Source organism: Rhinoderma darwinii, chromosome 3 (assembly GCF_050947455.1).
Source record: "Rhinoderma darwinii isolate aRhiDar2 chromosome 3, aRhiDar2.hap1, whole genome shotgun sequence".
NCBI lineage: Eukaryota > Metazoa > Chordata > Amphibia > Anura > Rhinodermatidae > Rhinoderma > Rhinoderma darwinii.
Genome location: NC_134689.1, coordinates 277,666,007 through 277,688,673, shown reverse-complemented (window position 1 = coordinate 277,688,673; position 22,667 = coordinate 277,666,007). Strand labels below are relative to the sequence as shown.

Sequence of the window (22,667 nt, the reverse complement as noted above, 5' to 3'; positions counted from 1 at the left end):
AGCACAAATCACAGCGTAGCAACGGTACATGATAAAACATTGTCTAGAACATAAAATTAATGGAATGGTTTGCAAAGCTAAGGTCATAATAGTGTAGAGGCCTAAAACACAAACTTACCATATAGCATATCATTACAGGCAGTCTAGGAGTACATTTTGTAACAGGAAATAAGGCACAACCTATTTTACAGCAAGGCATTTGAGACCATACTATGATCGGAAAGCTGTAGATTGCTCTGACGCACCCTAATGCATTGCTTTGGTCTTATTCTGCGGTCAACCTTCTAGGGACTTTATTGGGTCTGATAGTGTTCTCAAAGCCATCTGGCAAATTAGCAACAACAAGTACTTCCTTACCTCACTGAAATCGCCTATGACCTCTTCCTCTATACCCCTCTAATACAGGATAGTCTATCAGCAGCCATGACCAGACCATGGTTTAATGCTCGACTCTTCCGCTTTGCTGTTATAGTAGACCATTACACTAGGGACATTTCGCACTATACGGCCCTACAACAAAAATACAATTTGCCTACTATAGCACACTTCCACTACTTACAGATCAAACACTATGCGTTTTCCCTTCACGATGACACCCATTGTTCTTGGACTATGGCCTTTGAGCATCTTTGTAAACAAAGTCCCTCTGCCTCATCACATATATGGGATTTTGTCTTCACCTCCAATGGATACTCAAAACATAGATACATGTCCAAGTGGGAGGCTTATTTGGGAAGGGAACAGCCCCATCCCCATTGGCAAATTTCTAGTCTCAAATCGAAAATCTATCTAAGATTCTTATGTAATGGTATCACCCGCCGGTTCTTCTGAATAGACTCTTCCCTGATGATTCTGACTTGTGTTAAAGACGGCATAATGGGATGGGGACCCTCACTCGTATGTTGGGACTATACAGTCATAGCTCCTTCTCTGCAAAATGTCTTTATTTCCTCTCACTGCTTGAGTACGACAGCTACTTCTCTCGGTGAACTTCACACTTCTATTATGGAAGTTCGTCTTATGGAATACCTTATGGCCTCAGTGAATAACTTGTTATAGCGCTTTTATCAGATATGGGCTCCACAGGATGAGTAGGTCACTAGGCCATAACAACAATAAACATTCACCCCTTTCCCAATTGTTTCCGGTTTCCCTGGTACCGTCATGTTGGACACTAGATTGATGGTAGCATGTGTATTGTTGCTATGATTTCATACTTCTACTACACTAGCTCCGAGGAATTGACTTCTCTTTATCAGACTATATTGGTTGGCATGTGTTTATTTTCATATTGCTACTGACTGTGACATACCCTCATGGTCATGGAGTGGTCGTTTTATACTCCTACTATTACTGTACTTCTATCCTTGTTTATTATTGTCTTATTCGAAACTTGTTTAAACCAATAAAAAAACACTGTAATAAATAATTTTAAAAAATGCAAGGCATTTGAGCACGTGCATCCTTATATAATGATAAAATCATTAACAAATAAACAAGCAAGTGGAATACTCATCAGAGACTAGTTTATAATGCGGCATGGTAAAATCAATATTTCCAAGGTCATGAAAAGTTTATATGCTCTACTCCTATGGTTTGTGCTTTACACCAGAGCAGTCTACACCAGGATCCAAGTACATGGCATAATTGACTAAGAATTACACAGTACATCTTCTAGGTAATACCTTGGAGGCGTCTTCAACAGTTTTATGGAGGTTTCTTAGTTTAAGATGGCAGGCTGATCGATTGAGATACAGGGTTGGCATCTTGTCATTTAATCGTATCGCTAGGTTCAAGGCGTTCACAGCTGCTAAATAGTCACCAGCAGCAAAAAGTTTACTGTTAAGAGAGCGTAACTTTAGATTAGGAAAACTCTGAAATGCTCTTAAAAAATAAGCTAAAATAAGATAAATAGAAAAACAATAGAAAAAATTTTAATCTAAAAATAACAGGATACAATTACTGATAACCCTTGCAATTGCAAGAAATAGGATTCCTCTATCTTGAATCACTACAGAGATTGTACAGGAACTAATACTTAACTTTTAATAATTACTATTAAAAAGGGAAAAGATTGATTATTTTAAACATTAAAATTCATAAAGAACTACTATCAATTCTATGCAGTGGGGATGATAGAAAAGGACAGGGTGAAAATGTGACAGAAAAAAGGAAATAGCAGCAAGAACATTAGTCTTTTCCTAGCCCCAAGCTAAATCGGGGACAGTGACATCAGACTTGCAGGTTCTGCCCTTAGCCAATGAGAGCTCAGCAATCCTGCATCTCCCATCTGACTGCAGCAGCCAATGAATACTAAATGCCAACATGCCCGTATTATCAATACACATAGACTGAGCCGCCATAACCACAATACAGTGTATATAAATACCATAGTAAAAGCCGTCCTGGTAAACAGGCAACCTTCTTACACCAAACATCAGGTAATCTTATTGTGGAAGTGCCGGTCCGATTGTGCCGATCAGGTCACAACATCGCTGACAGCACTCTTCTAATCATTGTTGTATATCATATCATCGAACATAACAGATGAATCTCGCTACTCAACGCTGGATGTGATATTTGGTTATTTTAAAACGACAGCGCTCCTGATGAAGCAGGGGATGATTGGTCTGCTGAAATGTGTAAAGTGCAGCTCGGGACTTCGATAATGCACATATACCACTACAGTGTGCTTCTGTTCTTAAATATTTAGGACTCAGGATATCGGCAGTGCTGACAGATTTTGAACGTTTAAATCTAGATCCTCTAATGGCTAAATTTCGGACCAAATTAGTGGCATGGTGTGGGTTACCTTTGTCTGTAATAGGGCGAACGAATCTCATTAAGATGGTATGGATGCCTCAATTGCTGGATGTTTTACATAATTCTCCGGTTTGGATACCCCAACGTTTTTTTCTGATGATTAATAGATTGTTTAGAGATCTTATATGGAAGAAGGGACATGTACACATAAAATTGGACACTTTACAGCGTAGTAAAACTGACGGGCGTCTGCAGCTCTTAATCCACGGTTCTATTATTTGGCAGCACAACTTCAGCACTTAAGGGGGTAGGGGCTGGATGAACAGGACTCCACGCTAGATATGTTGCGACATTATACACAGTGTGACAGGCTATTTGCAGCTTTGGAAATTGGAAAATTCAAGACTAAAGAGAATGCCCGCTTTGTATCAAATGCATAACGTGTGGGGGAAGGTGAAGTACCTCTTGGAAATACAGGGCCATACTCAGATCACTCCTCTTTGGAATAACCCCTGGTTACCGGAAGTTGCAAGTTTGGAAGGCTTCGGGAGATGGAAGTACAAGGGTATTTGGTGGTTGGCTAAGCTCTATAAAGGGGGGAATATGAGAATGTTCTCTGATCTGCAATCTGAGTTTGCTTTACCGAAAGATCCCTGTTTCGAATATTTGCAGAAGAGACATGTGTTCGGAAAGGAGACTACTTTGGGTGATACTCTCACGTGTACTGTGAATCCAATGGTCACTCTCATTGGGGATAAGGTGGGGCTTATTTCAATGGTATACAATTATTTGTTGGACAGAGAGCAATCTAAATATCCTTTAGGGGTCAAAACCAAATGGGAAAGGGATGTTGGTCCTATTGAAGATGGGCAATGGCAGGATATAGTGGCGTACACCCCTAGATTGTCGCTTAGTGAGGCTCATAGACTGTCACCATTATATCTTTTGCACAGGGTGTATAAACCACCTCAGTTCCTTTTTGATATTGGCTTGAGAGCTAGTCCTGAGTGTAATAGATGTAAAACTCTGGTCTCATTCATATGAAGTGGTCGTGTCCAACTCTTGACACTTTTTGGGGAGCGGTTGTAAGTGTAATTAATGAGGTGTGTTCTGCTGATATTATATGGACACCATATATATGTATCCTAGGTTATGTGGATGATTTTAGGGGGTCGGATCTGTTGAAAACTCTAGTAGCTCGATTACTTTACATGGAAAGGAAGTTGATCGCTCAGTGATGGTTGCATGAGTTACCTCCCACTCGATCAGAGTATATTGCTAAAGTGAACTGGCTTGTATCTATGGAAAAGCCTATATACCTAAATAGGGGTGCTTCAATAAATATGAGGAGACGTGGGCTTCTTGGCTGGATGACTCGGGTTTGGCTACTGCTGCACTCACAAGAGATAGAGGTATATCTAGAAGTCCTGTTTAGATCATAGGCTATTATGCTAGGGTTGTACTTATATGAGTGTGCTAATGGTAAAGTGACAGGCTGCTGTCAGTAGTGGGTCTGGTTGGGAGCTGCTAAAATACATGATGACACACTGTTTTTACGGATTGCAGGGAGCTCCTTCTTGGGTGCACCGGGGTTGGGGGGGGGGGATTGGCTTGTAAGTGCTTGTAGTGGGTGGGATGCGCCAGTAATTGGGGAACCTGTAAAACTTGTTTGTTTTAATAAAAAGTTACCTGATTTAAAAATAAATAAAGTGCAGCTTAGATCAGAGAATGAATGGAGTAATCAATGCGGAGTAGAATATTCTCAATAGAGCTACGTATATATTGGTGTAAATATTAGGGAAGAACAAGGTGATCGAGGCAGTAAAGGCGGAACTGGAAAGAGCAGTATTAGGCAGAACTGGCTAGGAAAATACTAATGTTCCTGCTGTGGTTAGCTCTATTCCGTCAGATTTTCACCCCTCCTTTTCTATCATCAGGGCTACAAAGAATTGATAGTAGTCCTTTATGAATTCTAATGTTTAAAATAACCAGACTATTCTTTTAATTAGTAATTAATAAAAGTTAATATTAGTTCCTTAACAGGATAAAATGATAATAATGAAAAAAAAATTGGAAAAAAATAGAAAAGAATAAAAATAATATATATATATATATATATATATATATATATATATATAAAGAAAATGAGCAGAAAACCCTCCTTTCATTAACTCTCAAGGACGCTGCATAATACACTCACTTCCCTTTATCCTTCAGCCACTCTGGGTTTTTCTCTTCTTCTTTTAAGTCTTGAAGGTCAAGGTCGGCAGTGTTAATGGCTTTGCGGGCTTCTGCCTGTTTCTGTAACCACTGTAATGCACATCGGAAAACCATAATGAGTCTTCTGATAATTCTTTACACCAACTTTTTTTTTTCTATGAACCAGACGTGGTAGGATTTATCTGTTAGAACAATGTGAGCTCTTCATGACCTTACACAGAAATAGACTTTCAATGGCCAAAGTCCTGTGTGACTATAATTTCCTTACTTTTCATTGGCTGTTGCTATCAAAGATTGGTAACTTTATATAAAAGTTCTATCTATAGGTAGCAGGGCCATCAGCTATTTTTCCATCCTGACACTATAGTGTACGTCCACAGCCATATATATTTCTGTCTGCTATAGGAAATATACAGTAACTACCAAGCTAAGATATGCCTCACATTGTATAAATTGAACATGCAATTGATACCTATTAGGGTAAGGCCCCAAAGAGCAGGATTGACGCACCCGCGACATGAACGACAGCTGCGCTGGCACCCTGTTCGACGGTACTGTTAATTTCCTTGTTCCATGGCGCTCTGTGGGACCTTACCCTTATGTTCACAAGTTTGATTATTCAAGTTGGACAACGGTATGACCCAGTCTTTTTTTATTGTTAACATTTTTATTGTGCAAACTATATGACATGTCAGAAGTTTGTCAAACGTTTAGCTACACTTTAAGTTACCAATACAAACACTGCTCAAACATATTGTCTGCATATCCCCGGGCATTACCAGTGGGCTCCTTCACACTCTCTGGATTTAATAAATACAATACGACGTACGGTTCAGTGATTAGACTATAGGTCTTAATCGTGAAGGAAGCCTACGGCACGTCTTTACATGTCGCGATTATTCAATATTGCAATGAAGGGTACATCGTAGTCACATGGTAAAGAGGCATGGAGAAGAGTCAACATGTTGCACGCCAACAACCTTCTTAATTGCAAGATCATCGAGTGTTTGCAATTACACAAAATTAATTTGCTCCATTTCTGGGGATCCCGGCTGTCCTCTACTAGGCTGTACATGAAACCTGACCATGGATCAGCGATGGCATGAGCCACTTGGGAGCAGCATAGGAAATACTACAACGGTCAGCTGCATCACACAATGACGATATAACCGAGCAGGAACGCACCGGTGTACATATTTTTTTAGGATAGGGTTAAGGTAAGGCAGTCAAAAATTGGGGTGCAAAGGAATGATTTTTGTATTTGTGCAGGAGCATACACTCTGCATGATACAGACCCATTCCTGCATGAGCACATTGGGGGGAATTTATTAAGCAAAATTCGACAAATTTATTAACCCCTTCCCGCATTATGACGTAGCTGCATGTCATAGCGGGAGGGGTAAAGTATAAAGCAAGCTGACGGGCTGACATTTCCCCAACATCCATAAACCAATCTATGTCTTTATTTATTTTATCTTCCCCCACCAATCAGACTATAGCAGTTGCTTGGAAAAAAACAGTCACTGGACTTCTCTGAAGCCAAACATCGCATTTTGTGGTATATGATCAACACCTCTTAATAAATTTGTGGGATCTAAGGCCATCAGTGCCCCACAAACTGAAATCTACTCCACACCGTTTACTAACTGGCATAGATTTCCGCTATAAGTTATGCCAATTTCTGGCGTAAATTTGATTAACCCTGATAAGCCCCACCCACTTTTTAGAAAAGTGGCAAGAGAGATGTGAAATCTAAAAAAAAAAAAAAAAAAAAAAAAGAGAACTTGCGCAAAACGGACATGCGCCAATATTAGGAACTTTTTTTTAATGCCAGAATACATTTTGTCTGTGGTCTTTTCAGCATTGCTCCGTGTCTCTCATGGATCAGGAGATCCAGTGACATCATATATGGGGACATGGTGCGTGTAGGTAATTGCTATATTGACTAGCAACAGAGGACTTCTTTTTTTCAGTGCCCCGTGCACGGCCATTACACTGAGGGCCTAAATTAACATCTTCCTGGAAGAGGGACCATTTGGTTTGGACACACTAAGGGCAGGTACAGATGTGGCGGATAATTTCCAGCGCTGATTTTCCCGCAAATTCATTACAAATCTGCAATCAATATGCTGCAAAATCTGCATATATTAAATGCAGATTTTGTTGTAGATTTAACAGATTTGCCGCAGGTTTTAGCCTATCATTGTATTGTACTGTAAATTGCTGCAGATTTGCATTGCGGAAACACAAAACCGCCATGTTTGAACATGCCCTAAAGATGTTATCCACCTGCATGACCATCAAATATGGAATGCCCATTCAGGACCGATTATAGATCTGAGAGAAGAGGAAAAAATAAAAACCTCACACAAGATACTTTTTATTTGCTTACCTCTTCCTCTTCTGGCAATCGAGATTCCCTGAGAGCGGTAGGGAAGACCCGAGGGGTAAATTGGATTTTAATGCTGCCAAATTTTCTTGTAGCAGGCACGGTCTTTTCTCTACTGTGGTTTTCTGTTGGGGACATATAAAATACATTAAATAAATATTTTACGCTGCATGTCTACCATATATAATAGAGTTTCTACAAAAAGAAAGAGGTTATTAATAATTATTCATTATTGTTTAGGTTAATACAATACTCTATTCGGGTGGCTTTACACAGGATTTTACACTAAACATAATCATGGCTCAAAATTTAGTTTTTTGTATGAACAGGAGAATAGTACAAAAAGTGATCAAAATGTGGCAATAACAGTACACAAAGTAAATAAGAGCTATTGGGGCGTCCATCACCAAAAAAAAACAAAAAACGCAAAACGGAAAGAATAACAGGGTACGGTAAGGGGTTAGGAGGAGGAAGTGGGGGCACAGAGGGCATAGCACAATAGACTGTAAACAAGCAGATCACACGCAATGCTCACCATTATCTAGTGGTCATAAGATCCATTTGTTTAATATATTTTCTTTTCTGCTCTGCTGGGTCTCAATATTTTTCTGGGACACCATGTATTGCCTGTTTTGTATTATTGCATGTAGGACAAAATCCATCACTGATGCTTAAAATGCATCAGTAATGGCATTCCGATCCAATGGAGAAGTGAATTATGTGGGTGAAGACTTTTTACTTGTTCCCATCATAAAAGATGACCAGGGAAACTTAATTGTAGAGATCAAAGGAAAGTCTAAAATATTAAACATGTAATTTTGATCTGTATTCACGGATAAGCTGCCATTGCCAGATATTTAGGGGGACAGTAATCAATGTAATCCTCCCAATATTACCAACTTAAAGGGGAATGAACATTTCAGACAATTATGGCATATCCGCATATCGGGGCCCGCTTCTAGAGATAGGTGCGGGTACTAGGAGGTGGTACTAGCATCTATTAGGCATTTATGGCATATCCTAGATTGAAGAATGGCTGATGTTGTACTAATATTTAAGAAGGGGGAAAAAGAAGGAACTACGTTTCTACCATCCAGTAAGTTTGACATCTGTGGTATGTAAAATATTTGAAGGTATTCTAAGAGATGAACTGCAAAAATATATAGCAGTGAATAATCTAATAACTGATAACCAGCATAGATTCATGAAAAACAGGTCGTGCCTAACCAACATGCTCGGTTTCTATGAGGAGGGAAGTGCGAATCTGGATATTGGTCATGCAACGGATGAGATGTTTGGATTTTGCAAGAGCATTTGATACTGTACCGCACAACAGTCTTGTTCTGAAGCTACAGACACAAGGACGGGACATATGTAGATAGGTAAAGAATTGGTTAAGGGACTGAATACAAAGAGTCGTTATAAATGAGACTTACTCAAAATAAGCTGAAGTCAGAAGTGGAGTACCACAAGGATCCGTGTTAGATTAAAAAGAATAGGGCCTCTTTATTAATGACCTTGTGAATGATATTGACAGTAAGGGGTCAGTTTCTGCTGATGACACAAAACTTTGTTGGATACTTAAAACTCAGCTGGACGATAAAATATTACAGAAAGACCTAGATAAGCTGGCAGCATGGGCAAAAACATGGCAGATGAATTTTAATGTAAAGCCCCTAGGCCGCAGTCATAAGAGTAATAAAAACCTGAGATTCAAATGTAATATTACCCCTCTATAAATCCCTTATAAGGCCACATGTTGGGATTTATAGAATTCAGTTTTGGCCACCGCATTGTAAAAAGGACATAGGAGAACTGGAGAGGGTTCAAAAGCGGGCGACTGGATTATTAAATGGGATGGGTGGTGTCGCTTACAGTGAGAGGCTAGAGAAATTGGTCTTCTATAGCTTGGAAAAAAAAGATGCCTTAGAGGTGATCTTAGTAAGGCCTCATGCACGGATCCGCAAAACACAGACCGCACACAGATGGCTTCCATGTGCGGTAAGTTTTTTTTTAACAGACCATTGAATAGAATGTGTAAGGCTGGGTTCACCCGACCACATTAACGTCCGTAATGGACGGACGTATTTCGGGCGGAAGTCCCGGACCGAACTCAGTGCAGGGAGCCGGGCTCCTAGCATCATAGTGATGTACGATGCTAGGAGTCCCTGCCTCATGCAGGACAACTGTCCCGTACTGTAATCATGTTTTCAGTACGGGACAGTAGTTCCACGGAGAGGCAGGGACTCCTAGCGTCGTACATAACTATGATGCTAGGAGCCCGGCTACCTGCACTGTGTTCGGTCCGGTACTTGCGGCCGAAATACGTCCATCAATTACGGACGTAATTAGTGTGTGTGCACATACCCTAAGACTGATCGGCAAAAACTGACAGGAATAGAACCTTTCTGTAATGACGGGGTAAGGAGAGACAGGTGAGCCCTAATCTACCCGCCACTCAGTCCCTGCCTACTTGCACGGCCCGTCCTAGGCGACGGCATACAACTGGGTGACGGTCCCTACGCTCAATACGTGCACGAGAGAGAAACAGACAAGGGTACACAGAAGCTATGGGAAATGGGGCAGTTGCCCACGGCAACACCGTGAGCAACAGGGTAGTCAACGAGCCGAGTCAAACCAAGAGTGTACGAGGTACCAAACGCAGAGCAGGAGCGTAGTCAGTAAAGCCAGGTTCAATTTGAAGCAGAGGTCAATAGTACTAGCAGGAACAGCAGAGCCAGGAAACAGACAGAATCACAGGCAAGGAAGAGCAGGAAATGAAGATATAAATAGACAGAGGGCGGGAGCTAGCTCCGTCTGGCCAGGCTGTGATAGGCTCTCCCACTCCTCAGCCTACCAGCCTGAGTGGTAGCAGATCGAGTCACTCTATCAGACCTAGCAGCAGATGCAGACTGATTAACCACGGGCGTCGACACAGAAGAGGTGTCTGGCAGATCCTTTACACTTTCTATGAGTTTTGCAGATCGGGCACAAGGATCTGCAAAAATACAAATAAAAATGGATGTGTGCATGGCTCCATAGAAGTGAATGGGTCAGTGTGCTATCCTTTAAAAAAAAAAACACAGAAAGTACACTGAAGAAAATAACCGATGTGTGCATGAGCCCTAACATGTATAAGTATACGTGTAGTCAATACAAAGAAATAGATTATTTATTCTATCCAAGAAATATACACAGGACCAGGGGACATTCTTTACGTGTGGTAGATAGGGGATTCACACATCAATATAGGAAAAAGTTCTTTGCAGTTGTCAAGCTATTAAATGCCCTACCCCAAGAGGTTGTAATGGCAGATATTATGCCAGCATTCAAAGAAAGGCTAGATGTGTATCTAATGAAAACTGGCATTGCGGGTTACAAATACATTTGACAACGAATGACGTGTAATTGATCTGAGTGGGATTGAACTTGATGGACATATGTCTTTTTGTCAACCCAGGTAAATACGGAACAATGCAATAAGTATGGGCAAGCATGCATGCATGGGGCGATCTTTCATTGCTGTGTTCTTACTCATGTTTCACCACAAGAGGGCAAACACAAACCAAGCCAAAAAGAAATACACAACATCAAAAATAAAAATAGATTTTCTGACAATTATTATCTATGCAGACTACAAAAGTAAGCAGCAATCATTATGAAAAATATATTTCATATTTAATAACGGTTTATTGCACTGTGCTTCTGCATTTACCAATAGAATATATATTTAAAAATACTTCATTGATAGAAACAAAATAAATCAAGTGCTCCCCAAATTTTTTGTTTTACAGCTTTGCTTCACTTTGTTGTACATGTTTAGGGCAGGGTCGATTCTATCAGCGTTAGACAGAAAATAAAATTACTGACTTACAGTGCCCATATTAAATACTAGCCACAGTGCCAAAACACCTGACTCAGGCTTCTGCCCCTTCCCGTCTGCCAAGAAATCAGAAACCAGAATGGCTGCCTGCCAATGTACAGACCTAATGTAAACTGAGGAGCGGGGTGCGCTGCCGGTGATCAGTGGCCATGTTAGTCAGCCTGCCACTATCCACGTAGGACCAATCCAAGGGTCTTTCCTCTAGCTATGAGGATGTGACTTTGGTATATCGAGTGTATTATTACGGTTTAGTCTGACTGAAATTCTCTATGAGAATTTCTCTTCTACGCAGTTTCTATTGGAGGACTCGATTTGTGGGGGAGCACACGTCTTATTTATTAGGGCTATTTTTATCTTCTAAATATTTTGTAAGTGAAGATTTTTTATATGATGTACTAATTTGCTATTGCTCATATATATATATAAGTTTTATAGATTATTATTATAATATATACATATTCTTTATATGTCTTTGGGGTTTCATTCGCGTGCGCTTATTAGGACTATTTTTTTATCATTATATAATCTATTCATGTATGTCATAAGTTAATGATTATTTGGATCAACACTAATCTAAATTTGTTCATCATCTACTTTATCTTTATATACAGGGTGGGCCATTTATATGGATACACCTAAATAAAATGGGAATGGTTGGTGATATTAGCTTCCTGTTTGTGGCACATTAGTATATGGGAGGGGGGAAACTTTTCAAGCTGGGTGTTGACCATGGCGGCAATTTTGAAGTCGGCCATTTTGTATCCAACTTTAGTTTTTTCAATGGGAAGAGGGTCATGTGACACATCAAACTTCGAGAATTTCACAAGAAAAACAATGGTGTGCTTGGTTTTAACGTACTTTATTCTTTCATGAGTTATTTACAAGTTTCTGACCACTTATAAAATGTGTTCAAAGTGCTGCCCATTGTGTTGGATTGTCAATGCAACCCTCTTCTCCCACTCTTCACACACTGATAGCAACACCGCAGAAGAAATGCTAGCACAGGCTTCAAAATGGCCGACTTCAAAATGGCCGCCATGGTCAACACCCAGCTTGAAAAGTTTCCCCCCTCCCATATACTAATGTGCCTCAAACAGGAAGTTAATATCACCAACCATTCCCATTTTATTTAGGTGTATCCATATAAATGGCCCACCCTGTATACATGTCCTTTATATTTAACGTATTTGCCTCATCTATATACTAGTGGGATTATTATTTTTTTTACAAACTATACAAGTATCTACCGGTGCCGTTGTTTTATTATCCGGTATATGCAGATGTATAGATTGCTGCTAAATCTGGCTGTTTTGTGACTCCACAGCGCGTAATATATAATTTTACGTATTATTGTATCAATATTATATATATATATATATATATATATATATATATATATATATTAATAAATATATCAGCGTCATCTATCCACTACAGCGTGCCCCCTTACACCTTGGTAGCGTTATCAGTGTATCGTTTATGTTGTGACATAAATTCCCTGATGAAGGCACGCAAGCGCATATTCTGTCATTTGAGCGCACAGGGACACATTTGAATTTCCTAAACATTGTATCTTCGTATCTTTAACCAAAGAGAACAGGCGAATGTTTGTTCACTAGTTGCATTTCCCTCGCTCCAGGTGATTTAATTTGTTATACTATATAAGATTGACTGACCGACCCCTGAGGAAGCAGACATTGAGAGCTGCGATATGCGTGGGGCTTCTTTTTCCCCCCACTTGGTGATTATTTCGTCCCTGTATATCTTTGCTCACATGTTCATTCTGAAAACACCCTTGTTATCCATTTTATTTTTATTTTTTTTAAACAATGTTTTTAATGTATGGTCATTTTTCAATAAAGATTGATCTGTAAAGACTATTTGGATGTTGAGAGCCCTGCTATTAGGATGTCCACTTTTTCTTTATCCTTTTTTTGCTATGCTATAGGCTTCTATCAGGACACTACCTTATATTTTATTCGTTTTTGTTTTTATATGATATTTGGGGTGGTGCCCACCATTTTCTAAGTATAGACTGCAACTTTTGCACAAATTTTCAGTTTATCGTGGGCATTGGGCAACATTTAATGCCCCCTGCAGTAAGGTATGGCAAATGTCTAAGGAATGTTGCCCACCTTGTTTCATGGACCATATGTCTGTAGTAGAGCACTTCAATGGTTCAACATGGTGCATTTTAGTGGTGTTGTGCCCTTGCAGAGGTATTTTACGTCACTAAATTAACCTGCGGTACGTATTTTCATTCCGCAGCATGTCAATTCCTGCTGCGGAAAGTGGACTGAATTGCTGCGTTTTACAGAGGAGAGGTCACGGACTCCCAGCATTCAGAAAAACACAGAAAAATCTGCACCATTTTCTGCAGTAAAAAATGCAGGAAAAGGTGTGGTTTTTCCGTAGCGAAATGTCTGCTACTTTTATCATAAATGCTGCAGAAATTTGCATGCATTGCATAAACGCATGCAGCCATATAGTGAACAACCGCAATTTATACAACTCCAGTGTTGATATCATATAGAACAAGAATCTATGTCTCTACCGGACATCATCCTTCAGAAGAGGAGAGTCATGTTAGTTTCAGCCACTCGCCTGAGTAGCTCAGACATCAGAGGTTTATTATTGACTGTTCTTACTCATGCAATTGGTGCCCCATAGGCATAGACAGTGACCAGGGCCGGCCCTAGGATAGATGGCGCCCTGTGCGAAATGATCTTTCGGAGCCCCACTCCATCATTAAAAAAAAAATGCCCCATAAAAAAATTATAAAGCCCCTTTAGTGCCCCCATACAGTATTTTAATAATATATTACAACCCCTTCAAGGACACAGTATTTTGTCCTCTAATTGTGCCCACAGTATTATGCCATCTGTAGTACCCCTACACAGTATAATGTCCGCTTAGTGGCCCCCACACAGTATAGTGCCCCCCTGTAGATTTTGCCATACAGCCTCCCTGTAGACAGTGCCATAATTCCCCACCTCCTTTTTGTAGACCGTGCCATACAGCCCCCCACCTCCCCCTTGTAGACAGTGCCATATAGTCCCCCACCGCCCCCTTGTAGACCGTGCCATACAGTCCCCCATCGCCCCCTTAGACAGTGCCATACAGCCCCCCACCTCCCTTTTGCAGACAGTGCCATACAGTCCCCCACCTCCCACTTGTAGATCGTGCCATACAGTCCCCGCACCTTCCCCTTGTAGACAGCGCCCCCAAACAAAAACAAAAATTGTACTCACCTAGGCCCCTTTCCCATGATGAACTGAGCTGCTCCATGACGGGACCCTGTAGCCTAGTACAGAGTTTCCCAACCTTTTCGGACTCGAGGCAGCACTGGAAAAACAAAATTTCCTCAGGGCCCCCCTACCAAAAATTGTTTTGAGAAAGACAGAAAATGGTTAAGAACAAGTACTACACTCGTAGGGTATGTTCACACACGTTTTTTGTAAGGCAAAAAAAATCTGCCTCAAAATTCTTTCAGCAACTGACAGTGTTGGGTGACCTTTTTTTTGTTTTTTCTTAAACTGTTGAAGCGAATGCAAAAGACGCTGGAAAAAAAAGCTCCAAACGGGCGCCGCAGGTATTTTCTGCCTCCTATTAATTTCAATTGGAGGTCAGAGGCGGAAGCCACTTGAAGACCATCAGCCCCCCACTCACAGTAAAATGACCATCAGCCCCCCACTCACAGATTCCCCCTGTAGGTAGCGCCACACAGCCCCTTGTGGGCAGCGCCACCCAGCCCCCTTGTGGGTAGCGCCGCACAGCCCCCCTGTAGGTAGCGCCGCACAGCCCCCCTGTAGACAGCGCCGCACAGCCCCGCTGTAGGCAGCGCCGCACAGCCCCGCTGTAGGCAGCGCCGCACAGCCCCGCTGTAGGCAGCGCCGCACAGCCCCGCTGTAGGCAGCGCCGCACAGCCCCGCTGTAGGCAGCGCCGCACAGCCCCGCTGTAGGCAGCGCCGCACAGCCCCGCTGTAGGCAGCGCCGCACAGCCCCGCTGTAGGCAGCGCCGCACAGCCCCGCTGTAGGCAGCGCCGCACAGCCCCGCTGTAGGCAGCGCCGCACAGCCCCGCTGTAGGCAGCGCCGCACAGCCCCGCTGTAGGCAGCGCCGCACAGCCCCGCTGTAGGCAGCGCCGCACAGCTCCGCTGTAGGCAGCGCCGCACAGCCCCGCTGTAGGCAGCGCCGCACAGCCCCGCTGTAGGCAGCGCCGCACAGCCCCGCTGTAGGCAGCGCCGCACAGCCCCCCTGTAGGCAGCGCCGCACAGCCCCCCTGTAGGCAGCGCCGCACAGCCCCCCTGTAGGCAGCGCCGCACAGCCCCCCTGTAGGCAGCGCCGCACAGCCCACAGCCCACTGGTAGGTAGTGCCACACAGCCCACAGCCCCCTGGTAGGTAGTGCCATATTACCCACAGCCCCCTGGTAGGTAGTGCAAGGACTACGAAATTACCCTGATAGCTGGCGGGCAATAGACATTCAGAAAAGGACAAATGTGCAGGAGCACACAAAATACCCAGCTTTCCAAGCTATCAAATAAATGTGTGGAAATAAACTAAGATATAACTTTTATTTAGTCTGAGTACAGGATTAATCCTTTTAGCTAGATTAAATAAAAGTTATATCTTAGTTTATTTCCACACTTTTTTTTGATACCCGGGAAAGCTGGGTATTTTGTGTGCTCCTGCACAGTTGTCCTTTGTAGGTAGTGCCACACAGCCCACAGCCCCCCTGTAGATAGCAACCCCCCCTTCCAGTAAAGATAACGCCACTGTAGCTCCCTGAAGGAGCGTAATCCCCGTGTGGCCGGGGGATTCCGCTCCTGCAGCGCTACTTGATGCCTCTGTCCATATATGGACAGTGACATCAGGGAAAACTCCTGAAGCGGAATCCCCGGTCACAGCGTTGCAGATGCTATGACCGTCGATTCCACTCCAGGAGAAGCTCCTGTTGTCTGTGTCCATGACGTCATTGGCTTCTCCTGGAGTGGAATCCCAGGTCATAAGAGTCTGCAATGCTGTGACCGGGGATTCCGCTTCAGGAGTTTCCCCTGATGTCACTGTCCATATATGGACAGAAACATCAAGCAGCGCTCCAGGAGCGGAATCCCGGGCCACACGGGGTTTCCGCTCCTTCAGGGAGCTACAGTGGCGCTAGTAGACAGCAGAGCAGGGAGATATCTCCCTGCTCTACTATAGTGTCGTCGCTACCGCTATAGCAGCCGGAGCAGCTGCTAGCGGCGCCACCGCCCTCATGCTCGGTGTCACCGCTAGCAGCCGCTATGGCTGCTACAGCGGTAGCGACGGCCACTAAGTGAAGAAGCGCCCGGGTGGAAAGGCGACTGCAGTTAGTGTGTGTATCCACGCTGGTAGTTGCAACGGCGTGGGGATACACACACCCGCTGGCGCCCCTCTTGCCGTGTGGCGGCTGGCGCCCTGTGCGACCGCACTGGTCGAACATAGCTAAGGCCGGCCATGACAGTGACAACATTCTGGGCGAGTGAAGAGCCCTCTGCCTGCTGCCAACGAATGGAGCAAACAGTCTGAGATACAATCCCAAAGCGGTCAGGTTAATTAACCCTTTCACTCACAGGGGTAATGATCAGTTCATCATACACTCTCATAACGATATATTTTTAAAGGCGACATTTTGAATCCTTAAAATAAGAAAAATTTGTAACGCCATTTAAACCATAGATTACACTATAAAATGTGTTATTTTATGGCTTTGTTGTATAGTTTGTGTGTTGTAATGTGATGCCTGATGAAGAAATCCAATCAAAATGTTCTACTGATACATCACAGTTACATGCAAGAAGTTCACTTTGGTGAAGTCTGTGATCTCGGCCATCATTGATTTCCAGAATGAAAAGGATCTATAAGGAACTTAAACCCCTATGGGCAGCATGATGAATGTTGCTTCTTCCCTTTATATTTTGACTCCATATTTTAGGGGTACCTTGTATGCAGGGTTTTGGAGAATCTGTGAACATGGATTTATTTAAGGCATTTCTCCTCTTTTCTTCCTCCTGTTTTTTTTGCTCCTTCTGGACTTTCCTCTGATCCTCTTCTATTCTCTGCTGCACTTTAAACTTTTCTAACTCTTCACTTGCTTTCCGTCTTTCCTCCTCTTTCAAATTTTCTATTCGTTTTCGTTCCTCTTCATCGATCTAAGTGAGGGATAAGAAAATATATTAATAAAAGTGTTAGGCAACCTTTTACACCAAGTGGCTATTGAACCGGCTTCATTTAACAGGTGCACCAACACTCGCTAAGTGGCCCCTAATTCTCCAATCAGGGGTGCGATTGGCAAAACTTTCTGACCCCAAACAAAGGAATATACATTTTGTCCATGCATACGGAATAGAACTACATAAATAAACATTGCCCCCATCATGGTTCCTGTGATCAGCATTTATGGAGTTTTAGGCTGTGTTTAGATTTTTAGTAAAATGTGGAGGTATCTAATGAGATTCTTCCCTTATCAATAAATTTATACTTAAATGGAACAAATGTTGCTTGAATACAGAGGTGTAACCTGAAGCAGGGCTCTCCACCTACCATGTGCCATTTATAGTGCGGCTCTTGTCTGGCAGACAGGCCTTTTGGCCCCCTGAGGTACCAGGACCCGGGTGCTGGGATTGTTAGAAGACACAGCTCTGATACACATAATGTACTATAATGAGCCATGCACCTGTGTGTCCATCACATGACCATGGACAGAACTTTATCTACTGGAAGTAAACACTGAATGTTCCAACTGAATAACAACAAGCAGAGATCTTGAAAACTGTGAGGAATTAAAACAGAAAGTATATTGGAAAATTGTGTAACATTTTATTATACAAAAAATAACATATTTGAAGAAACTGAACAACCTCTTTAAAGTTTTGCTAAACGTTCGACAAACTTCTGACATGACATAGAGACATGTTAGAAGTTTGGATTGGTGGGGGTCCGAGCACTGAGACCCCCACCAATCGCTAGAACAAAGAAGCTGAAGCATTCATGTGAGCGCTCAGCTGCTTCGGGTCTATTCGGCTTTTTCCGGAAATAAATGTATCGGAGTACGGACTCAATAGAAAGTCTATGAGCCTGTACTCCGATACATCGGCTTTCCGGAAAAAGCCGAATAGACCCGAAGCAGCTGAGCGCTCACATGAACGCTTCAGCTGCTTCGTTATAGCGATTGGTGGGGGTCTCCGTGCTCGGACCCCCACCAATCCAAACTTCTAACATGTCTCTATGTCATGTCAGAAGTTTGTCGATCGTTTAGCTACACTTTAAGTATAAATTCCCATAGTAGCGACCTTTAACCCCTTCCCGACATTTGACGTATATCCATACGCCAAAGTCGGGTAGGGGAAGTATGGAACGGGCTCACGCAGTGAGCTCGCTCCATACGATGCCGGCTGTATGTTACAGCCAACACTTCAGAGTAACTAGCGGCATCGCGTTCGAGCGCGATCCCGCTAGTTTAACTCGTTAAATGCTGCGGTCAATTCCGACCGCAGCATTTAAATCGTCAGAAGGAGGGGGGCGCCCCCCGCAACGCAATCGCGGGGGGCGATGGTTGCTATGGCTGCCTGGGGGCTTAATGAACGCCCCCAGGTCCGCCATCTTTGTACACCTATTAAGCCTTGCCTCCGGCAGAGCTTAATAGATGCCTGTCAGAATCACGAAATACTGCAATACATTAGTATTGCAGTATATTGTGTAAGCGATCTAATGATGGCTGGTTAAAGTCCCCTAGGGGAACTAATAAAAAAAGTAAAAATCAGTTAAAGAGGCTCTGTCACCAGATTTTGCAACCCCTATCTCCTATTGCAGCAGATCGGCGCTGCACTGTAGATTACAGTAACGTTTTTATTTTTAAAAAAAGAGCATTTTTGGCCAAGTTATGACCATTTTTGTAGTTATGTAAATGAGGCTTGCAAAAGTTCAAGTGGGTGTGTTTAAAAGTAAAAGTCCAAGTGGGCGTGTATTATGTGCGTACATCGGGGCGTGTTTAATACTTTTACTAGCTGGGCGTTCTGATGAGAAGTATCATCCACTTCTCTTCACAACGCCCAGCTTCTGCCAGATCACGCTGTGACGTCACTCACAGGTCCTGCATCGTGTCGGACGAGCGAGGACACATCGGCACCAGAGGCTACAGTTGATTCTGCAGCAGCATCAGCGTTTGCAGGTAAGTAGCTACATCGACTTACCTGCAAACGCTGATGCTGCTGCAGAATCAAAAAAAAAACCTTTTCCCATTTCCCCCCTATTGCATAGTAAAAAAATAAATAAGCATAATTGGTATAGCCGCGTCCGTAAAAGTCTGAACTATTACAATATATCATTATTTAAACCGCACGGTGAACGCCGTAAAAAAAAAAATTGTAAACGCCAGAATGTCTATTTTTTGGTCACCTAATCTCCCACAAAAAATTCAATAAAAAGTGACCAAACCGTCGCATTTACACCAAAATAGTATTATTAAAATCTACAGCTTATCCCGAAAAAAATAAGCCATCATACCACTTAATGTACGGAAAAATAAAAAACGTATGAATCTCGGAATTTGGCGACACAAAATAAATTTTCTTTTTTTACACTTAGGTTTTTACTTGTAAAAGTAGTAAAATATAGAAAAAAACTATATATATTTGGTATCGCCGTAATCGTATTGACGCACAGAACAAAGTTAACATGTTGTTTTAATTGCACAGTGAAGTCCGTAAAAACGGCGGGCAAAAAAACATGGAGGAATCGCTGTTTTTTTCATTTTCTACCCCACAAATAATTTTTTTCCCGTTTCCTAGTACATTATATGGCAAAATAAATGGTGCTATGAAAAACTACAACTCGTCCCGCAAAAATCAAGCCCGCATAGTATTATATCGATGGAAAAATAAAGAAGTTATGGCTTCTGGAATGTGGGGAGGAAAAAAACCGAAAATGAAAATCTGAAAAAGGGCTGCGGCGGGAAGGGGTTAAACAATCACAAAATAATCCATCTTAAAATAAATTGTCTTGTCCAGAAGCAGCATAACGTACACAATTATAAGTAACTGGATAACCCTTTAAAACTAAAAGCAAAAGAGTTTTTATTCTCCCGTCTCAAACTGCAATGTCGCGTACTGCTCCGTATAATGGAAACCGCTAGATGAATGAGCAGAGATGCGGAGACGGGTGCACATATATAAAGTATTGTGTGATTGTCACCTTCATCATGACCCCTAGAGAGTACTTCTCATTTTCTCTCTTTTTCACAGCTTTGGCCTGAGCATCTTCCTTGGCTTTCTCCTGCACTCTTACAACAGCGTTCTCTCGAAGTTTTTGCATGGTCTCCTTATTGACTAAAAAGAAAAATTGTACAGTTAAAAAATACATATCTGTTTGAACGGACCATATAGCAAAAGCTATTACTTCATATCATGAACGCACAATATACTCTGTCTATCAAAATAGTTTCTCGTGACAAGAGGACGGTTTAAAAGAAGAAGTAAAATCAATTGGTGACACCGCGGTACATTCAGCTATAGTGGGACCCCGGGTGGGACACCAATGCCATAATTATGGGAATATTCACTTAAAGGGAGTCTGTCAGCTGAATGTCAGTGTTAAACTAGTAACAGGGTATTGTAGGGGAGACTAACCTGTTCCTAACGTGTATTTTCATTTTCTGCTTACTGCCTCCATTGTAGAGAAATAAGTTTTATTAAGTTTATGCTAATGAGCATTTAGGTGCAATGAGGGCGTTACCATTGCACCTAAATTCTCTTACGTCGCTCCCCAGTTCAACCCCCCTCCCTCCCTTCTTACATGGATTGACAGGGGCCAGGCAGCGTAATTGCCGCACTCATGCCTGGCCCCGTGCTATCTGTAACGCACGCGCGTCCCTGCTCGGCGCATGCGCAGTACGAACTTTCGGCTCGACGTTCTAATCAGCATTTCTGCACATGCGTAGCGTCCCTGCCCTTTATTTAGCAAATGCGCAGTTCTACCGATTAGAACGTGTGTTACAGATAGTACGGGCCCAGACCCACACAACAAATGGGGGGGCGGGGGGGTCAACCCAGTTTCAAAATTTGCCCTTGGTCCTATAGGATTATAGATACGCCTCTGGGCATATGACCCCCTCCTCTTCTTCCGGCAACATGCCATTTGAGCAAATGCAGTTTTGCACCCCCTAACGCTACGTCATTTAGCATATCACTATCAAAATATTATCCAACAGTGATTTTCAGCACTTACCATTAGCGAGGGATAGTGAATCCCACATAGAAGGCGACTGTTTATGGAGAGTGAACAGAACGATTCCATTTCCAATCTTTGTGATGCTTCTGTCTACATCAATCGATGCAAAAAGAAAAACTTCAAACAGGAAAGGTGGGAAATTCACCTGTGTTTCAGAAAGATCAAAACTAATGGTCAATTCTCATATTCTGTTGATGCTCAAGCCGGCATAGGGGTTTACATTAGGTCTAAAGAATGATAACAATATTATTAATAAAAAATGTAAAGCTTAAAGGGGTCTTCCATCTGAGATATTTGTGGCACATCGATGTCTAATAGTTGCGGGTCCTATCTCTGTGACCCGCACCTATCCCTAGAACAGGGCCCTTTGTCCCATATTCTTCCACGGTCACTGGGTTCTCTCCACCGGGTTACAAGTTGGGGGGGGGGGGGACGGGACAGAAACAGCCGAGCTTGCAGAGCAAACTCCCATAGAAATGAATGGGAGATACATAAACAGCACAGAGAGTTACGCTGTTTCCGAAACTTGTGAGCCTCGGAAATAGATTAAACCCCTTTCAATTTGTGAGATACATTGGTTACAGGGACTGATGTGAGTAATCACAATGTATGTACATCGCTACAGAACATGTGGACGCTATATTAATCACGAGGTATATACAATAATTCTGCTCACTTATTTATTATACTCTAGTTAAGGAGAACATAAAAGCAAGCTGGTAATAAACTCCAACAAAAATGTGATATCAGTATATATGAATAGTAACATTCATGGCTGCGGTCCGGGTATCGGGTGTACTATGGGGAGGCTGCACCTCACTCACCTTGATGTACTCCTCCGTGCACATAACATTGCTGTGACCCACCGCGGCTCCCTTCAGTGGCACGGATATAAAGATCTCCTTCTCGGTCTGCTGCCATGAGTAGTCCTTCACTATGATCGGCATCTTCACTGGTCAGGGAACGCGCTTAACACTTGTTGCTATTGGCAACAGACAACATCCTGTCCTGACTGAGAACTTCCTGTCCTACCCGTCACTGAGCTGAATGGTGAGCGCAGCGGGAAACTACAAGTCCCAGCAAACCCAGCGCACGTCACTTTCTTTAGGACCGCCCGCCCTCTAGTTGGTGGAAGACCGATAAATAACGAACCTGACAGATAAC

The 22,667-nt window shown here is 42.6% G+C and overlaps 1 protein-coding gene across 4 annotated transcripts in view; it reads right to left on the bottom strand.

Moving 5' to 3' along the window:
- The window catches only part of DNAAF4 (dynein axonemal assembly factor 4), a 40,714-nt gene extending 18,047 nt beyond the window's left edge, over positions 1-22,667 (bottom strand). For 2 of the 4 annotated variants that reach the window (XR_012882440.1, XR_012882439.1), the window contains exons 1-8: positions 22,328-22,667; positions 21,501-21,648; positions 20,469-20,602; positions 17,218-17,428; positions 7,376-7,497; positions 4,964-5,073; positions 1,686-1,839; positions 358-510 (exon numbers count right to left, since the gene is read on the bottom strand). Coding sequence is in view for 1 of the 4 variants with exons in the window: in XM_075857971.1 (XP_075714086.1) it covers positions 1,686-1,839; positions 4,964-5,073; positions 7,376-7,497; positions 17,218-17,428; positions 20,469-20,602; positions 21,501-21,648; positions 22,328-22,450 (1,002 nt within the window). In the remaining 3 variants the exon portion in view is untranslated. The remainder of the gene's footprint in view (positions 1-357; positions 511-1,685; positions 1,840-4,963; positions 5,074-7,375; positions 7,498-17,217; positions 17,429-20,468; positions 20,603-21,500; positions 21,649-22,327) is intronic. The other 2 variants (XR_012882441.1, XM_075857971.1) reach the window with 2 other exon arrangements.